This window comes from Cuculus canorus, chromosome 12, assembly GCF_017976375.1.
Source record: "Cuculus canorus isolate bCucCan1 chromosome 12, bCucCan1.pri, whole genome shotgun sequence".
Taxonomy (NCBI): domain Eukaryota; kingdom Metazoa; phylum Chordata; class Aves; order Cuculiformes; family Cuculidae; genus Cuculus; species Cuculus canorus.
In genome coordinates this window covers 15,197,090-15,217,448 of record NC_071412.1, presented here as the reverse complement: position 1 = coordinate 15,217,448, position 20,359 = coordinate 15,197,090, and the positions used below count along the sequence as shown (strand labels likewise).

Here is a 20,359-nt window from a genome sequence, read left to right as displayed (position 1 = left end):
GTCACATTTTATCTTAATCCGTAAAAAAAGTTTTACCATTCTCAGGAGGTTTTATTCACTAGGTGAACCACGTTATTACTTCTGGTATTAAATAAAGTTGCTGACGCAGTGGTAATCTTCGTCTCAGTTCTTGGAGACTCAAGTTTTTTTCTTCCATGCTCAAACTTAATTGTCCCTAGCGTATTTCTCTTTGCAGATGGGAATTATTTTTACAGGGCTATGCGCTAGCATGACTTTCATGACAAGTAATTGCAGAAATACTAGTTTAGACAATCTCTGGATACAAAACAATGTGCCTCTCTGCAGACAAACAGCTTACACCTAAGGCTAATAATGAAGACAATTATTTTCAGCTATTTGGGAGAAGGTCACTGCCAGACAAATTTACTTTTTATTAAGAACGGTCTTATCCTTAGCTAAGCCTTTCAACAGGAGAGCTAATTCCTACGCCGGAAGCTCCAGAGGAACCCAAGCCAGTCGCAGATGGGGTTGTCCACGCTTGCTAAACGCAGTCTGTTGTACTATAATCTCTCCAACAAAGAACACAAGAGGTCTGCCTCATTATAATCAAAACATAACAACTTATACAGCATTCACTAATAGTCTGAAAGATTGTCTTATTGTATAAGAAAGAAAAAAAATAGGACCAAGAAGTGTCAGCTTCTGGAAGCCATAGAGGAGGGCAGACAGGGTTATTCCATTTACTCCTCTGCTGGTGATTTTAAAGAAGAAATATTTTAAAATAAGCAATGAAAACACAGAAACACTGGTTACTTAAATTGACCAATGTGGGATTTACAGACAGGGAGTCTACCAAATGGGAATCATTTTAGCCATTATTTATCAGCAGCCCAGTGGAGAACAAAAGCTCTAGTTACCTCCTAAATATCTAAAACGCCTGCATGCAGCATGTGTAGCTTTTGGAAGTCATATTTGAAAGAAAGCTGGAGAAGAATGTACCTGCAATTCAATTAATGTACTCACACTGCAACACAGATATAGAGGCAGCTTCCACAAGCAGCTCACAAAACCTCTTAACAGCAAGACAATTTCAAGACCCATGTTCTTACATCCAGTGCTGATGTTTGCTTGCAACAGTTATTCAAATATTTACTGCATCGACAGACATGATTTGATCGTATGTGTTGGCCAACTTAAGCATCACTTGATTAAAACAAATCATCACCATAATAGATGCATCTATTCCTCCAAGATTTTAAAAACTGCTTTGGTCTGTATATCCCAGAACTACAAAGTAATCTGTTCTCCACATGCCATAAGTTATCAAACACTGAAAAATTAGTCGCCCACTATAAACCAACAAACTTTTACCATTTAATTACCTTCTAATGAGATAACACTTCAGGATATGAAATTATACAGTCAAGCATACCTGAAATGCTTCTAGATAAGCTACCAACTTTTTTCCTCTCATTTGTCCCATTTTACAGGACACAGAACAGGAGACAGACTATGTCATCACTGACTATTACTGCAGAATCTGGAAAGGTTTTAATTAACAATCATATTAAACTTGGATACTGACTTGCAAGTACTGAACAAGCTGCAGCCTGCATGTAACTGATTCTCATTTCCCTTAAAAGTAACCAACTGCTACATTAATGCCTGTAGAGAGGGAAAAGTGAAGTTATCTGCCACAATTCTCACTTTTAAAAAGTATTTTTAATGCCAAAATGGCACATGATAAAATGCTTTCCTTTATTTTTTGAAGCAACCCTTCTCACAAAGCTCTGTTTGGAAATATATTCCCAGACCTTGTGAATTACACCTAAAGGGAGCGATTCTGAGACGCTGAGCTCCATCACACAAGCAGGATCCATCCACAGAGCCAGCTGTAGTGCAGGCAGGGCCATAGCCACAATCAGCCCTGTATCGCAGAATCATAGCATGGTTTCAGCTGGAAAAGACCTTTAAGATCACTAAGTCCAACCATTGATCCAGCCCTGCCAAGTCTGCAACCAGACCATGTCCCCCAAGTATGACATCTACTCATCTTTCAAACCCCTCCAAGGATGGCGACTTAAACACCTCCCTGGACAGCCTCCTCCAATGCTTGACAACTCCTCCAGTAAAGAAATTTCTCCTAACATCCAACCATCCAACCTAAACCTGCCCTGGCCCATCTTGAGGCCATTTCCCCTCATCCTGTCACTGGCTACCAGGGAGAACAGACCAACCCCCATCTCGCTACAATCCCCTTTTAGGCAGTTGTAGAGAGCAATAAGGTCTCCCTTCAACCTCCTTTTCTCCAGATTAAACAACCTCAACTCCCTCATCCACTCCTCATAAAGCTTGTGCTCTAAACCCTTCCCCAGCTTTGTTGCCCTTCTCTGGACGTGCTCCAGCATCTTGACTATATTCCAGTATTGCCTGGTTCAAGCACCATCTTGCAGGCTACACCAGCACCTTTGGTGGTGCTTTCATCTGTGACCACAGGAATACGTAACAGTTAAAAACATCTAGAACAAAAACTGGGGAGGAAGGAAAGGCGGAAGGATGGGAGAAGAACAGGAAAATTAAAAGATCAGATAAAATATCATGTACAGGAAATACTCAATAATTTATCCTTATAAGATTTCCCTTTCCAAAGCGGAACACAAATGAAATAAATCAGCTGACAACAAATCTCCATGAAATACACTGGCCAATTACCCTATTCCCTTCTAATGCTGGTCCACAGAGGATAATAATTTATTACTACTAACAATTAGTCTTAATTGTTATCACAGAAATAAGCAATGCAGCCAAAAGTTCCCACTGTGTCAATAAGCTGAAGACAAATATTCCATCAAGCGATCATATTGGCATCGGTATAGTCAGTTTTGCTTTTTTAAACACTAGTCATTCCACACATAATTTCTTTATTTCATGACATCCTCAAAATCATGTTTAGGATTTAATGCAGAAATTGCATAAGGAAGCCAAGGCACATACTTCCTTTTATGCATACAGCAGTAAGTCATCAAAGTGAATGAAAAGCTTGAACCACACTAAGAAATGTCCCTTGTCTACTACAATTTGTCAGAGCGGGTAGGACTCTCCACACCAATGAAGTACCCTTTCATCAGTTTTGCAGAGGCTGCCTAATATAGCACAAAACTGAGGGGAAACCCCAACATCAGTGCTCTCATAGCACAGATTATCTACCATAAGTTGCCCTCTACTTTGATGAAGCATTGATTTCAAGCACGTTCTAGTGAAGCTCTTCAAAATCATTCCTTTAGTACAGTGTTTCCAAGTCTTCATCCAGTGCAGGTAAGATAAGTATTTCCTCTGCTCAAGTCATCCTCCTCTTTCACAAGGAGACACCCATTCTCTTACCCTGTCTCTACTGATTCTGAAACAAAGCAGAGAAGATGACCCAAGCTCTTTCAACTCTTCTAGCTAAGCCCTAGTCCTTCTTACAAAAAACTCGTCCTAGATATTTGCTGGAGACCAACAGTTCCTTTGCTACTTAACATTTTCTTAATCATCACCATTTATCTAGGAGCCACTTCTCTGCTTCCCATATGTTTCTTACCAACACTGCAACGGCTGTAAACAAAATGATGTAGGAGAGACAAGGCCTGATGGAAAGTAACACTTTGTATTATATTTAGAGAAAGAATTTGCACATCTGAAATGTGTTTTTCAACCCTAAAAAGCTGCTCTAAGAATTACTACCTCTTTATATTTTATAGACCTATGAACCAACAGGTTCAGGGTTTTAGGCACCAACCTAAAAAAACCCAAAAAATAACATCCATGTGTTTACAGAACTCTTCCAGTTCGTGATCACTTTCATCAAGTTAAGAGAGAACCACATCTGAAATTCAAAGTTACTAAACACGAAGTAGTCAAAGCTGGCGGAAAACCTACATTTCTCATGTGTTTTTTCCTCATTACGTAGCTGGTAGTTCAGGAGAGGAACTTGAGCACCATTACAGATAGCTCTTCAGGCAGCTACAGCCAAACAAGCAAATTTGCAGGGAACTAGTAGACCTTGGAAGGCCCCTTCCAACCTCAAATTCTGTGGATAGCAGTATTTTTCAGAACTGAAGGGAATCAAGAACTACAAATGAGATATACAACGTATCCGGTCCTACAGCCATTCCAAAAAGGCAAAGCTGTAAACCTCAGAAATATGAGCAGAGATGGACAGCTGTGGGGAATCAACATGGGAATGGTCCTTCGTGGAACATGACTGCCCATGACTATCCTAGGAACACAAAGGGCTATGCAACCAGATCAAGACCACCACCTAGTAAAATCACTCTCACTTATCCTATCCCAGCTCATTTAACTCCCAACAAGGTATCTAGACCAGAGAGTAGCCGTGTAACGCTGAACTGCTGTCAAGAAAACAATGCATAAGTCACATGTGGCCACCCAGTAGTTCAAGAAAAGTCAGTTTTTTTCAAACTGAAGAGCTATTGTCTGTCATGGCACAATACGGAACACAAATTATGGGTCTGACTATTTACAGAGCAGTTAAATGCATGCTAAAGCCTAATTTATTCCTAACTGTACAGATACCTTAAAAAATGGAATAATTTGTTTATTGCACACAACAATATGACACAGAATTAATACTTACATCACACATTGAGACAGATGCATTTTAAAGTGCCAAAATACATTTATTATTAAAGAAAAGAAAGCAGTAACTGGGTGAAAAAAAAATTCTCTTATGTCACTTGTCCAACCCCAGGTGAAAATACTGGCAGTCAGAAGTTCATCTTCCGTTTCAAAAAGTCTTACTATGTCAGTATTCAACCCAGTTCCCACCGAGATGGATTCAGGATCCTAGGTCAGTCAAGTTAATGAGACACGGATGACTTCTTTGGCTGCTACTCACAACACTAAAGCATCAGTAAGACTGTCAAGAATCACACTGATTTCATTCCAAGTACCAGCACAGCTTGGAAAGAGAGCAACAGGGCAGCAACAGTGCCAAATACTGAATGCGTATCCTGGGGAAAACATCTAAAAGAGGCATGGGGACAAAGAAAGGGAAAGCAGGAAGCTCAGTTTTTCATATCACCCACAACGACTGGTTTCTTCCCACTATGGAGAAATGCAAAATGATGACAGAATAATAGGAGAGGAAGCAGACCTTCCTGCTTTTCTTCAGCATTCAAAAGAGGATAAAGAAAACAATCTCGAACGACAACATGCAGCCAGAGACAGACTGAGAATCTCAGGCAAAGCTTAGACTCCTGGCAAAACTGATCCTAACCCCACAATCCTACTTCACCTCTCCGAATTTGGGCTATGCTGTCCTTCCACATCAGAGAACTGTATTCTTCCATGTATTGGCTGCATCATGTTACCCATAGCCTCAAAGAGAAGCATGCAGTGCTTAAGAACCCATTAGCTCACAAGGATTAACCCCAGGACAAAACACTCAACAGAGCGTTAGAATATGTTCTCTGTACAGTATTTTCCTGGCCCACATATAGCACAGACAAGGCCTATAGAAACATTTCTTTCACAGTCACGCTGGCACACGTTAAGGAGCACAACTAAGGACGCTTGCTCGGTGGGAAGAGGGATATTTCATTTCCCAGTGCCATCAATCTGCCACACCATCCACCTCCCCACCACCTCATTCTTCAAGCACTGTGTTTTTCTTTTAATCAAAGTAAGACTGAATTCAATTCATTTATTCACACAATAACCCCTGCCTTGCATGGAAACGAGCCGCTTGATGGAATGAAGGTTTTTGTAAGCCAAGTTTCAGCCACACCTATGATTTAAAATACATGAAAACTATTGCAAGTAAACTCCAATAACGATACTGCATTTAACTTGGCTCCAGCCACAAGAACAACCAGAGTTGGAAGAGCTGCCTAAGAAAACTTTGATAGCAAAGTTAAAACATCCATGGAAATCCTGACCAAGTGAAAGCAGACAAGGTGCAGCTCTGACTGAAGACACCAATGTTCCCTTATTCCTCCTGCCCTGCAGTGAGCTGCCTGCCCCCAGACTCCTGCTGCACAGAGGGATGGATGCTGCTCCAGCCACTGCTCCTTTCCACCTTTACTTACCACACTATTGACCCACCTCATTAACTGCACTCATCTAAATCCCACTCTGAATAGGAATTTGCATATATACAAGCCTTTTGCAGCTCATGAATGTCATTTGAATGACTCTCACACATTTATGAATTTATGCTCTGCCTGTCTCTTTTCACACACACGGGCCAAAGGCACGGGGAAGGGGGGAGATTATTTAGGATGTTATGACAACACAAAGCATTTGCTGGGCTTCAGCCTAGCATTTTAGCATGAAGCATCTTCACCCTTTTGCCTCCTGATACACTCTCTAGATACCAAAAACTACTTGCAGGTAGGGATGTTGTAAGCATCGCATTACTTCACAGCCCTGCTCAAAAGCAAAGGGCAATCTAGGATTGGGGGAAAAACAAACACAGAGGCATGGACATCTGCCACGCACAAGCCCAAGAAATGAAGGAATCAATGCAGTTAACCAATATTTACCTCAAACCCTTTACTAAACTATGTGAATGCACTCTAAAAAACAAAGCATATTTTTAATAAACTTTTCTAGTTAACTGAACATTGGAAACAAGTTTCAACACATCTCTGCTTCCCCTTGTAACAGCTTGGCACCACCTCAGAGATCCACATATGTTTAAAAACAACATAACAGTAGTACTGGTCAAAGGAAACTCCAAAAATCCAATCCGCACACACGAGCTGGGTGTTCCCTGCAGCATTAGTATTTCTGTTAAAACATCCAGGCCATAGATCCTTAGCTTGCTATTTGAAGCTCTTCTATCACCAATGTGTCCAAGCTGTTCCAACACCAAACAATAGAGGAAGGTCATGATGGAGTTCTGCAAAGGCCTACTCATGTGGCTTAACCTACTCATTAATGACCTAGAAAATCAAGCGACCAGTGGGCTGACGAAGCTGCTGACCATATTGTTGTAAGGATGAAGCCAAACTGAAAAAATCACTGAAAAAGACCTCAGCAACAGCAATTCAATGTACATAAATGCGAAGTGATGCCTGTGAGGAACCAGAAACCAGACAGATCCAGACAGAGATGGGCTCCAGGATGGCCTTCACCACACCAGAGCAAGCTCCTGGAAGATAAACAGGCATGCAAAAGCACTGGTTCAGCAGCAGTCAAACACTCAAATCATTGTGAGAAATCATATGAAAGGGACAGAGCGAAAATGAGAAATCATTATACACTATAAAAAAAAAGGCTCACCCAGATCTCCAAATGTGGGTGGTTTTGGTGGTCTCGTCTTAAAAAAACAGAACAAATCCCATAGAATATTATAAGTGGAAATGTTCACAGAGAGATGATACAAGTCCAGCATGACTTCCCTGATTAAAACACAGCAAAAGCTAAGACCTTTCAACCTAAAAAAATAGAGAAGAAGGGGCAGATACAACAGCAATCTAGAAAACCATGATCAGCACAAGGACAGCAGACAGGGACAGCTGTTAAGTCTCTATCATTACATAACAGAGTGACAAGTTTATTAAGCTGCCTGGACCCAGGCTCAAAGCAAAATGAGAAGGGTCCTAGTATAGCAAGCAGCAGAAAACAGAAATCTCAACCAAAATACTGTAAACAGAAGTTTATATAGGCTCAAGAGGAACCTGGACAGGTGCTTGGAAAATAGATTTATCATGGCCTGTCAAGCTAGTGGACTTGTCAGGTTCCGAGGCCTGTGCTGCAAACAGCTGGAGACCAGTAGAACATCGCAGAGAGAAGACAATTATTGCTCATACTTGGTCCTGTTTTCACTTTTCCCTACTTATGGAAGCTGTAGGAGACAATACCAGGCCAGACTGACCCTTGGTCTGAACGAGTACAGCTCTTATTACATTTTCTTAAGATTCAGTTTATAACATGTTTATTTTTAGCCATTTCTTCAGAAACCCAAGCAATACTGTCAAAATCCTCTAATAAAAATGTTACTCCTCAGCAGAGAGAGTCGAATTTTAACAATAAAGCCGTGAAAGTGGAAATTAACTGAAGGAGAACCTGGGCGTACACCCTTTAGAAAAATATTATCTAAAATACTTGTAATTCAAACCAGCAACAGCTCTAATACTTGATTAAAAATTGAATTTGAAGCCCTGCCACCAAGTGGCCTCAGCAGATTCACTGCTGAGATACTGCTAAATCAACACAGAACCTATGAAAGAGCAGCTCTGTTTCCATACCGCTGCTGAAGTTTCTACATTCTTCATTCTGGTGCAATATATTTATAGGTGTGTTAACAGCTCCAGAGACAGCCCAAGCAGAGCTGGCTCTAACGGATTTTTCAATAAACTAAGAAGCTACACAAACACCTGGACTCATTCAAAGCCTCTGATTTTGGACCAGGGAAACAAGATACAACATCTGCACAAAGTGAGATCATTTTGTCAAAGGAGTCTCAAGAAACAATATGAGGAATGGATGCGCCAGAAAACATTCTCATCCACACAACTTTTTACAACGTGCTTCTGCAGCTCAGGTTACAGATTTTACCTGACCCAAACACATTGCCCCTAGTACCTCCCTATAGGGCAGAAAACAGCTTCACAGATAAAGACATGCTTCACAGCTTATTATTCTGGAAAAGTTGTTGGTTGTGCATCAGCCCCAAAGCAGGGCAGAGACTCAAACTCTCCCTTTCGTACTCTCTCCTGCTGTCTAGGATGAGAACTGGTAACTGAAGCATTACCTAAAGCTCATGCAGGCTTGGCAGGAGCAAAGAGGAGGCAGAACTCATGCATGTTTATTAGCATGTATCCAGAAAGCTCATTACCATTTCCTAACCAAAACAAGGGAAGTTCACTACTGAGCAATCTCCAGTGATGCTCGTAAAGTGAATAACACTTATCTTTTGGTCTTCCATGCTAAATAAACTTCAGCACACCCACAGAGCCTTTGCTCTGCTGCAGAGCCTAGGACTTGCCAAGTGATGTCTTTAAAAGGCTCCTTTTCCTTCTCCATTAATTATCATGCCACTTCCTGTATAAATCTCTTGTATATCACCTCCTATAGACACACAGGTCAAGCTCAGGTTGACCTTTGGTCTAATTGTACACTGGCTTCTCATTTCTTTGTTTCACATATTCTAGACAAGCCTCCTAATACCCACCTTCCGCCAATTCCTACTCTCCCCTAGTCCTGGAATACAATGCTTGTTTACCGAGCACTCTTATCCCTCCAGTATATATTAAGAGACAGAATATAAAAGCAGACACACAGCAGTACATCTACAGCAATCCCTAATCCAAATAGAAGAATAAGATTAAGCAATTCGCTGACAAACTCCTGGATCAATACAGCTGCAACAGACACCAGAGTTTCAGCAAAACAATAAGAAAAGAAATGATAACAGAAAGGTCCGTATCACAGCATGCAGAGAACAATGTTATATATTTATATAATAGAATATATTATAATGTTCCACAATAATATAATGTTACCTGGTTTAATTTGCTCCTGGCTGCTATTCAAAATCTGGAAGACGGGAACAAGGCTGGATAAGCTAATATCTCTCATTGCCATCCACAACTCCATATATTCTCATTTTCAAAGGTTTAACATCTTCTACTTTTTGTTTTAGCCCCAAAGCTTCTAATTTGCTTTGAAATAGCCACATTTTATGGCAGTGACTAGTATGGCTTTGATAGCATTGACTGAAATTACAGAAATAAGCACCCTTTTGTGAGCCACTGGAGCTCCTTTCTTCTCCTCATTCCCCCGGCTTTAACTAGCAAAAGAATTTACTTTTAAGAAAGGCATTTACTTTCATGAACCGACTACTACTGAAGGAACTTCATGCAATTTTTGCATCGTAAAATCTAATCAACTTAATTTTAAAAAGCCCAAACTAACACTCGTAGCACTTATTGGTCTGTATGGGGCTGGAATAGTGACAGAGCAATGGGATAATCAATACCTGAGCTTGATCAAGAGGATTCTGAAATCCAGCTGCTCAGGCATGTGTCACAGCAGTCACCCAAACAATACACTTCCCCTTTTCTCCCCCTTAACAACAGAACAAACACATATCTGTGGTTCTTGCTGGCATGTTTGTGTGTTAACCCAGACATGAAGTTCCCACTTAGAGGAGACAGCACAAGCTGAGGAAGCCAAACTGCAGCAGACACACAAGGTAGATACCAGATCTTTGATGTAAAAACCATTCTTCACTGAAATCGTGGCTTTCAGAAGGCTTTTACTACTTTTTATGGAGGGTGATAAAGCAGAGTCTTCCATTACAAGGATTCCTGTAGCATCCTTCATCAAAGCAAAAGTTTCTAAAGTGGAGGCACGGCAGCAAAAGTAAACAGATATTTCTGAAACAACTTAAGGGATGTAGGCAAAATCTTCCCTTGTACAGCCAATGGGCCATACACACAAACATATCACCACGTAAGAGAAAAGCTGCAAGGGATCCAATCCCAGGAAAAAATCCTCTGGGACACTTGGTGATGCCAGGGCTTCACAAAGTAACCCTTTCAACACGCTGACTGACAGTGAGAAAGGCACTATTACCTCAAACTCTACAGTTTCAGCAGAGACCCATGAACCCTCTGGTGATGGAGCTTACCAGCCAACTGACCCCGGGGTTTCGCTCCGAGCTCACTCACACGCGTTACTACAATCACCAAGGACTACAAGAGAGGCTTCAGAGAAGTGCAGCAGTGAGGCACTTGGGATCAGAAAGGGCTGGGGTATCTCAGAACAATTAGAGGGAGCACTCCAGTTTCAAGTGTTTGCAAGTTCTGTTTTGTTTTTCACTATAATGGCACTTAAGAGAAAAATGATCAGATGTTGACTTCTACAAGAATGGATTACAGGAACTAAAATCCACTGTGCCAAACACATTAGCAACAAGTCTGCACTTATCTGTCTGCTCTATATGAATGCAGGTCAGAGTATAAACCATATCAGCCATCTACATCCCTATAAATAACCTCATATCTGAAGGTATTTTAACTTGTCTACACCCTGCTTCACGGGATGCTGTTAAATATTTGTCTTGTGTGCCTGATCCATAAACGTTCTTACCAATGGCCAAGCAGTTCCGAGCTCTTCCCCTCCGCAGGGCATCACCTTTCTCATATTCTCATAGAACAAAGTTAAATAATACACTTCTTCTACCCGCTCCTACGCCTTTTGAATGCAATTTCTAAATACCTTTATAAACCAGAAATGAACTGCAAAGCCATGGCAAATAATTATTATGAACAACTGGTTCTTATACCAGTGGCAATGGATAGGACTTTCACCTGCACAGGCCTACAAACACTTCCAGGATGGCCCTTAATGTTTGTGAGGGGGTTTATGATAGAAGTGTGCTGACACTACATTTATGTGTACACAACATGCAATCTGTTTTTTATTGGCAATAAAGAAGGGTTATAGATTGGGGCTTTGACAGTTATGCAGTGATGCACAGCTGCCAATTTTATTCATCCAATATCTGCAATTCCAGTGTTCAAGACCAAAGCCTCAAAAAAGACACCTAGACCAAAATACAGTTAAAAGTGCAATTATACTGACATATTACTGGCATGAAAATAATGTAAGCCGTGGACTCAGATAACAATGAAAAGTGGATTGTACTGACTTTAATCACAGAAACACGCAACTCCAGCAACTTACAAAGGATTAATCAGAAATAGCTCATAATACAGAAGAGTGAAATTCTAATTGAACACTGAAATAGGTAGTTATGCTTATTAACACAACAACGCAATCTAACATGACCGCGTTTCCATCCCAGAGATCCATTTCACCCTATTATCACCACCACCTGAATGCCAGGATACAAGCATCTCCCCCTCAAAAAATGCTTCCCTGTATGAAGGGGAGGGGTATTTCCCAAATGATTTTTTTAAATGGTTTGTTTTCATTGCCATTGTGGGGAAATGCTATTACGAATTTTCATTCAAACTCTTGGCTCACTTTTTTTTTCTTTAAAGTATAAATTGTGTCTAACAAGAAACACACCAGGGATCTCTTCAATCCCCAAAGGCACTTTCTTAAAAGGAGAGAGAACAAAGGAGAAAACCTCCCAGCATGTGCTTTCCAAACCAGCTTCTTAGGACAGTATCAAGAATGACAATAGTAGAACTAAGCTTTTCTTTTTCATTCTTTGATCCATGTATAATTGAATTGATTATTGCAAACTGTGTAATGATTTCCAAAAGACTTGAGTAGAAGGCAAAGATCACAACAATCTAATAACCAATTTAAAGAGATGTAAGAAATATTGAAGGAAAGATTTAATCACTCAAGTATACTCCTTCCAATTAGAAAGAGCTTTAAATAGCTTACCTTGAGATAAATTAGTCTGTATGCAATTATACAGGAATAGTAATTAAGAAGAGGAAAATTCACATATGCCTCAGCCTATAGACTTAGGGAGGAAAATCCACAGAAGAGCAGAATTTCCAGTTAGCTTGTTTCATCAACAGACATGAAAACACACAGGCTCAAGGTATCTAAACCTTCCAGAGGACCAATGAACTCAGTAACCTCCCACGTCTGGGATCTGCAAAGTATGTTTGCTCTTATCTTTTTTTCCCAATAGAACAAACATCCTCAAATGGGGCAAATACGGAGAGACCGAAATACTCTTGATCGTGGGAAGAAAATACACTACAGGAAATGCTATTTCGTGATTCAGAACTTCATGAAAAGTTATGGCAAGTAACAATGACCCCTGCTTTTCTGGAGGAAACGGGAGCTTTGATTTTACTTTGTGCATTTGTCAATAACACACATCACACCACATTCCGCAAGGCACACGTGTGTACGCTGCCCACACATAACCCCACGAATCTTCATACATAAAGGCAGAAAGTTTTAGAAACTTGTCTAAGTTTTCCTGACAAGCTTTATCTGGCAAGGCAAGAGAGTTACCGCACAACTATTACGTTTGATTTTAGCTTTTAAAAGGTCACTAAATCTGAAATCAATGCTATTTGCTAATTCATCAGGGTAGAAAAGCAACAATGTTTTACCTAAGGAAATTAAAATAATTAAAGGAATACACAGTTCATTCTTCAAATAGCAGTCTTAATCACAAGTCCTCCCTTTGTTACCTTCCAACTTTCAAAAAGGACTTTAAAGCACGTTTTCTATGGATGTTCTCCTGCTTAAAAATACCCACTGCATTCAACTACGATCTAGCAGCTTTCCATCAGCCACATTTTTCCAAGGAGCACTTCCTTCATCCAGTACCTAATAACCAAGCTGCACTACTTTTGAAAAACTGGCATGCGACAGCTACAACTTCAGGCAGAAATTTCATTCCCCAGCCTTGTCTTTCCCCCTCCTTCCTGACAGAGGGGACACACCCACACACTTCTCTTTCTTTCTACAGTCAGAGAAAAAAAAAGCGGATTGAAGTTTTCAAAGTCTGAATTCCTGAAGTAACTATTTTTTTCTTATGTAAACCACCAAGCCCTCATAGCTACCAAAAAATAACCCTGCACAACTTTTCACAGCATGCGACACTATCATCCCACAGCCCCAATTCTCAAGGGCCACCCTGAGCAGAGTGAAATCGAAAACACAAGATCAGTTTGACATTTACCCTTCAGATCTCTCAGGCAGCAACAGCACTTAAAATAAATAAATAAGTAATAAATCCTCTACTACTCCCAAGAAGCAGGATTCCGAAAGGGATCAATAAAGAAGTCCGAGATGACAAGCGGACACAAATACACTTCCACAAAAGCTCCACCCGTAAAGCTGCAGAGAAAGAGGAGAGGAGAGACCCCTATGCCACTCTCACACAGACCAGCAGCACTCCAACACGTGTAGAAATACCCGGAGCTCAGGGGCTCCACGATGGACGAGAGGTGAGGCCCCTACCCAACGCTTGCACAGACAACAGCAATCCAACACCCGTAGATATACCTAGAGCCCAGGGGCTCCACGAGGGACCAGAGGAGAGGCTTCAGGTTACAAAGCTCCTAAGATCAATAAACAGTCGATTTTCATAGTAAAATCATGCCTTTCAGCACTGTCCCTTGACTATCATCCTGCTATTTTAACACAGAAAAATCTACCTTTATTCCTTAGCTCTTTGCCTCTTTTCACCCCATTTGAGTCAGTCTTGCTTGTAAAGGCATCACACAAACCCAAGCCAGCTATTGTCCACCAAAACCTCTTACGAGTGAGTTCCATTTGCCACGCTAAGATTAACAGAAATTTAACACTGGAATCATATTTTAACCCTTTAGCTCTTTATGTCGGAGTCACAACTTGGAAAAAAAAAGGCTTGGGGTCAGCCCTGCTCAAGCTATAAACCATGCAAGCTACCCCAAAAGCCAAGGACAGGGGAAGATTTAGGGGAGCATCCATTTGTCCTGACTGGGCAGACACAGACCCCAAAATGTTGGAATACGCACACGATTTTATACTGGTTTACGTCTTGACAGCTCTGTAAGCATCTAAAAATGAAAGCACAAGAAACCTTTGATGCACAGAAAACTGAGACCAACTGAAACTCTAGGGAAAGCCATAGCATTTCCTTTGTCACACTTGACATACTCTGTAGTTTATGTTACACATCTAATATACTCCTGATTTGTGTCTCTCACTGTACTAACCTTGAAGTACAAAACAGAAGTCCTCCTAATGAATAATGATTTTGACAACTGCAATGAGATTCTCAAACTTTTAAACACCCTGCCGAGTGTGTAAGGCAGCAGTTGTACCCCAACACCCCTGCCAAAGTGCCTGGGAAGATTTTCAGGAGTCTTTTTTGTAGAATTCTCTTTTGATGCACCAAATGGATACTCCTCCACCCACTATTTCTAAAACACTCGAGGGGCCGTGGTTGGCAGGATTTCTCCTGCTCCTCCAACCCAGTGGCATCTGAACCTCCCCCTTCAGCCCAGCAAGATACTCCACCCACTAACTTCACCCCAGAGGGGAGCTGAAACTTCACTCAAGGGTGCTTCAGAGCACCACAGAGACAGCTGCAAATTCGACATCTTGGAACTCCTCCACAGCTGCTGGTGATGTCCTTTATTTACCAGGACAAGGGGAGTGGGGTGAGGGAAGTGGGGTCCCCCCAGGAAGCAAGGCAAGGGAAGCGAGGTTTGCCCCAACTCCCCACCAGGAGCCGGCTGCCTGTCTTGCCTCTTTTCACTCCATTTGACTTAGTGTTGTTTACTAAGGCATCACAAAAATCCAAGCCAGATACGGTGCAGGAAAACCTCTGAAGAGTTAGTTCCCCAAATACACTACATCCCCTTGTTGGTGGGACCTCTCCCTCTCCTCCATCCCAGGGGTTCCATCTCAGCCCCCAGTGAGAACCCCCGTGCCAGCTTCACCCCCTCAGGGAGCTGAAATTTTGCTCAAGGGTGCTTCAGAGCACTTGGTTTCAAGGAGTTTCACAGGGTAATAGGGACAGCCCGAAGCCCAGCATCTTGGAGTTCTCCACAGCTGCTGGTGACATCCTTTATTTACATGGATGATGGGAGAGGGTGAAGGGGGCAGGGCAAGGGATGTGGGACCCCCTCCACCCCTTGCCTGAAGCCAGCTGCCTGTCTTGACTCAAATGGGGTGAAAAGAGGCAGTCTTGCTTACAAAGCATGACATAAACTCTAGCCAGGTACCATGCAACAAAATCTCTTCAGCCAGTTCCCAAAACACACTACATCTCACAGTTCACAGGATTTCTCCCTTTCCTCCACTCTGGGGTCCCACTTCAACCTCCAGCTTCACCCCCTTGGGGAACCGAAACTCTACTCAAGGGTGCTCAGAGCACCAGGTTTTGAGGAGTTTCACAGGGTGACAAGGACAGCCACAAGCTCAGCATCTGGAAACACTTCCACAGCTGCTGGTGACATCCTTTATTTACCAGAGCAAAGGGAGTGCGGTGAAAGAAAGCAGGGTATTCCCAGGGAGCAGGGCGAGGGGAGTGGGATCTCCTCCATCCCTCCCACCAGGAGCTGGCTACCTATCTTGACTCAAATAGTGTGAAAACTGGCAGTCTTACTTACGAAGCATCACATAAAACCAAGCCAGTGACTGTGCACCAAAAACTCTTCCGAGCTGGTTCCCAAAACACACTACATTTAACAGCTGGTATGATTTCTCCTTCTCCTCCATCCCAGGATACCACTTCACCTCCTTGGGGAGCTGAAACTTTGCTCGATGGTGCTCATCAAGTTTTGAGGAGTTTCACAGGGTGACAGGAATAGAGACAAGCTCAGCACCTTGAAGCTCCTCCATGGCTGCTGGATCCTTTTATTCACAGGGGCAAGAGAAGTGGGATTTCCCCACCCCGCCCAGTGCTCACCAGGCACCAGCCACCGGTCTTGACTCTTTGCACCCCATTGGAGTCAGTTTTGCCTAGGAAGCCTCACAGAAACCCAAGCCAGCTCCTATGCAACAAAAGTCTTCAGCGTCAGCTCCCAAAACATGCTACAACCCACAGCTGGCAGGATTTCTGCCTCTCCTCCATCCTTCGATTCACATCAACCCCTCTCTGCCAACTTCACCCTGTAGCGAAGCTGAAACTTCACTTCAACGTGCTTCAGAGCACCAGGTTTTGAGGAGTTTCATAGGGTGACAGGAACAGCCCCAAGCTCAGCACCTTGGAGCTCCTCCACAGCTGTTGCGTCTGCTGACAGCCAGCTGCCTCTCTTGACTCAAATGGGTTGAAAAGAGGCAGTCTTGCTTATGAAGAATCACACAAGCGCTAGCCAGGTACCATGCAACAAGACTGTTCAGAATCAGCTCCCAAAACACAATACACTGCACAGTTGGCAGGATTTCTCCCTTTCCTCCCTCCTGGGGTCTGAGTTCAGACACCCAGTGAGAACTCCCTGCCAGCGCCCCCCCATTGGGGAACTGAAACTTCACTCAAAGGTGCTCAGAGCACCAGGTTTTGAGGAGTTTCACAGGGTGACAGGGACAGCTGCAAGCTCAGCATCTTGAAGCTCCTCCACGGCTGCTGGTGACATCCTTTATTTACCAGGATGATGGGAGCAGAACAAGGGATGCAGGGTTCCCCCCGGGGAGTGGGACAAGGATGTGAGGTCCCCTCCACCCTTTACTGGAAGCCAGTTGCCTGTCTTGACTCAAATGGGGTGAAAAGAGGCAGTCTTGCTTACAAAGCATTGCACAAACCCTAGCCAGCTCCAGTGCCACAAAACTCTTCAGACAGCTCCCAAAACAGGCTACATCCCACAGTTCGCAGGCTTTCTCCCTTTCCTCCACTCTGGGGCCCCACTTCAACCTCCAGCTTCACTCCCCAACAGCTTCATCCCCTCGGGGAGATGAAACTTTATGAGGGCGCTCGGACCACTAGGTTTTGAGGAGTTTTGCAGGGTGACAGGGACAGCCACAAGCTCAGCACCTTGGAGCTCCTCCACGGCTGCCGGTGACATCCTTTATTTACCAGGATGAGGAATGTGGGGGTCCCCCCACCCCTCCCAGTGCTCGTCAGCCACCTGTCTTGCCTGTTTTCACCCTATTTGAGTCAGTTTCGCTTTGGAAGCATCACACAAATCCAAGCCAGCTCCTGTGGAGCAAAACTCTTGAGAGTGAGCTCCCAAAACAGGCTACATCCCACAGCCGACAGGATTTCTCCCTTTCCTCCACTCTGGGGTCCCACTTCAACCTCCACCAGCTTCACCCCCTCGAGGAGCTGAAACTTCGCTCGAGGGCGCGCAGAGCGCCGTGTCTGAGGAGTTTCACGGGGTGACAGGGACAGCCCCAAGCTCAGCACCAGGCGCTCCTCCGCGGCTGCCGGTGACGTGCTTTCTTTCCCGGGGCTCCGGGGGCGCTGGGCACGGGTCCCCGAGGAAGCCGGGTGCCCCATCGCCGCTCCCAGCGCGGGGCAGAGCCGCACCCCCCCATCGCCCCGAACTCCGCGGGCACCGGTTCCCCCTCGCCCTCTCCGGGGCTCCCCCCCGCGTTCGGCGATCGCAGCCGCCGCCGCCGCCCTGCCCAGTCGCACGGCGTCTCGGGGAAGCGAGGCAGCGGCGGGGTCGGGGTTGAGGCGGCGGCGCCGGGGGCGGCGCGGAGGGGCTCGGAGCGGCGCTTTACCTTTAGTTCCGCACTGTCCGCCATCTTGCCGCCGCGCGCGCAGGCGCAACGAGCCCCGCCGGCGCCGCGCCCCCCCCGCCCCGCCCCGCGCCGCGCGCAGCGTTTGAATCGCGGCGCCATTTTGTCCCTGGCGCCTCCGCGGGGCGAGGGAGCGCAGGAACCCTTCGGTTCGAAACACAGCCCCGTCCCACCTGAGCTGGGACACCTCCAGGGACGGAGCAGCCACCACTGCTCTGGGAAACCTCGGCCAGGGCTTCTTCTCCCTCGTAGGAAAACGTTTCTTCCTAAGATCTCATCTCAATCTCCCCTCTTTCAGCTTCAAACCCTTCCCCCTCACCCTATCCCTGCACTCCCTCATCAAGAGTGGCGATTTGCCAAGGCTCGCTTTGGTCTTCTTTAAAAAGAGCAGTTTAATATTTGCAGATAGTGATTAACGTTTGGAAAGCCATAGAAGTTCTGGAATCCCCAACATAAGAAAGATATAGAAGTGACATTTATAGTTAGCAATTTTACGATCTGTAGCAACATTACTTTCCACTAGAAAAGGAAACAGCCGGCTGTTTCTCCCATGCACAGACACTGGAGCTCTTTCTTCCCCAAAAGGCACGAGCAAAAAAGCTTTTTAACAATATTGCTTCAGACAAACAGAAAGAAATCACTGAACGCACAAACAAAAACCCCAAACTCATCCTTAAGTCAACTGGAGTGACAGAGATGGCTCGAAACACTATCTGGTTGGAATTTCATCCAATTCCATTTTCTTACCCTGACACTCAAGAGTCCACAAACGGGAAAAAATATCCTGTTTATATGTATATAAATTCCTGAAGCAATGAGACATGACAGAGCGTGAACTATGATCTCTTCACTTGCGGCTGGTTTGTCGGACAGGGGCTGACAGCAAAGTGGCCTTAACACATCTAGGAATAAATACGGGCCATAATTTCTGCATGGGAATGTCTGATTGAAATTACAGCATTAGGTTTAAGTGCTTATAACGTAAAAGTGATGAGACATATACCGAGTACCTAATTATCCTGGACCACCTGCTCCGCCTGGAATGCTTATTAATCAGTTAGAGTTTAGGTTAAAGCTAAATAGAAACAGTATAGCTCTTAAAAGAACACTTGAGCCAGAAGACAAGGTGATTCTCCCCCTCTACCCCGCTCTCGTGAGGCCCCACCTGCAGCCCTGTGTCCAGTTCTGGAATCCCCAACATAAGAAAGAGATGAAAGTGTTGGAGCGAGTCCAGAGAAGGCCACAAAGATGATCAGATTATATGACTCTATGATTATCAAAGCTATCTGGTTTTCCCTTAATGCCTTAGACACAACAGTTAAATTAGAAAACAACTGTGCAACATACTTCAGGGATCTGCAGACCAGCATCTCCCCTCCCGTACCAGCCTCCTACATCCCTGTAGCTGTTCAGACGGTTCATGTAATGTACCTGATCAGTTTTGTTTACAAGGGAATCTCTTCTCAAAGGACAGGTTTTTTCCTCTCACCCACCACCTCCCCATATCTACTCTCTCAAATCTCCTCCTCCTCCCAGCTATTCTCACAGTGAACCTTTTCCAGGGTTTGAAGGCAGAAGAAGGTTCCAACACACAAGCAGCCCCTCCAGAAATCAGAACCATAGAATGGTTTGGGTTGGAAGGGACCTTAAAGCCCATCTGGTTCCAACCCCCTGCCACTGGATCAGGTTGCTCAAAGCCTCAGCCAACCTGACCTTGAACATCTCCAGGGATGGGGCAGCCACCACTTCTCTGGGCAACCTGGACAAGAGCCTCCCCACCCGCAGCATGAAGAATTTCTTCCTAATGTCTGATCTAAATTTCACTCTTTCCAATTTAAAGCCATTCCTCCTCATCTTGTCACTCCATGCCCTTGTAAAACGTCCCTCCCCAGCTTTCCTGGAGCCCCTTTCAGTACTGGAAGCTGCTCTAAGGTCTCCCCAGAGCCTTCTCTCCTCCAGGCTGAACAACCCCTGCTCTCTCAGCCTGTCCTCGTAGCAGAGGTGCTCCAGCCCTCAGATCAACTCCATGGGCTCCTCTGGACCTGTTCCAAGAGATCCATGTCCTTCCTGCACTGAGGACTCCAGAACTGAACACAGGGCTCTACGTGGGATCTCACCAGAGCAGAGCAGAGCAGAGGGGCAGATTCCCCCCTCTGCCTGCTGGTCCCACTGCTGTGGTGCAGCCCAGGACATGGTTGGCTTTCTGGGCTGCAAGCGCACATTGACATCGAGATGACTCCGTCTGTTACAAAGCCAAACAGCTGAA

The 20,359-nt window shown here is 44.2% G+C and overlaps 1 protein-coding gene across 2 annotated transcripts in view; it reads right to left on the bottom strand.

Annotated features, from left to right (window-relative positions):
• The window catches only part of PIAS1 (protein inhibitor of activated STAT 1), a 68,450-nt gene extending 50,343 nt beyond the window's left edge, over positions 1-18,107 (bottom strand). For both annotated transcript variants that reach the window (XM_054077846.1, XM_054077847.1), the window contains exon 1: positions 18,076-18,107. In XM_054077846.1, coding sequence (XP_053933821.1) covers positions 18,076-18,099 — 24 coding nt within the window. In that variant the 5' untranslated portion in view covers positions 18,100-18,107. The remainder of the gene's footprint in view (positions 1-18,075) is intronic.
• Between the last annotated feature and the right edge of the window lie 2,252 nt (positions 18,108-20,359).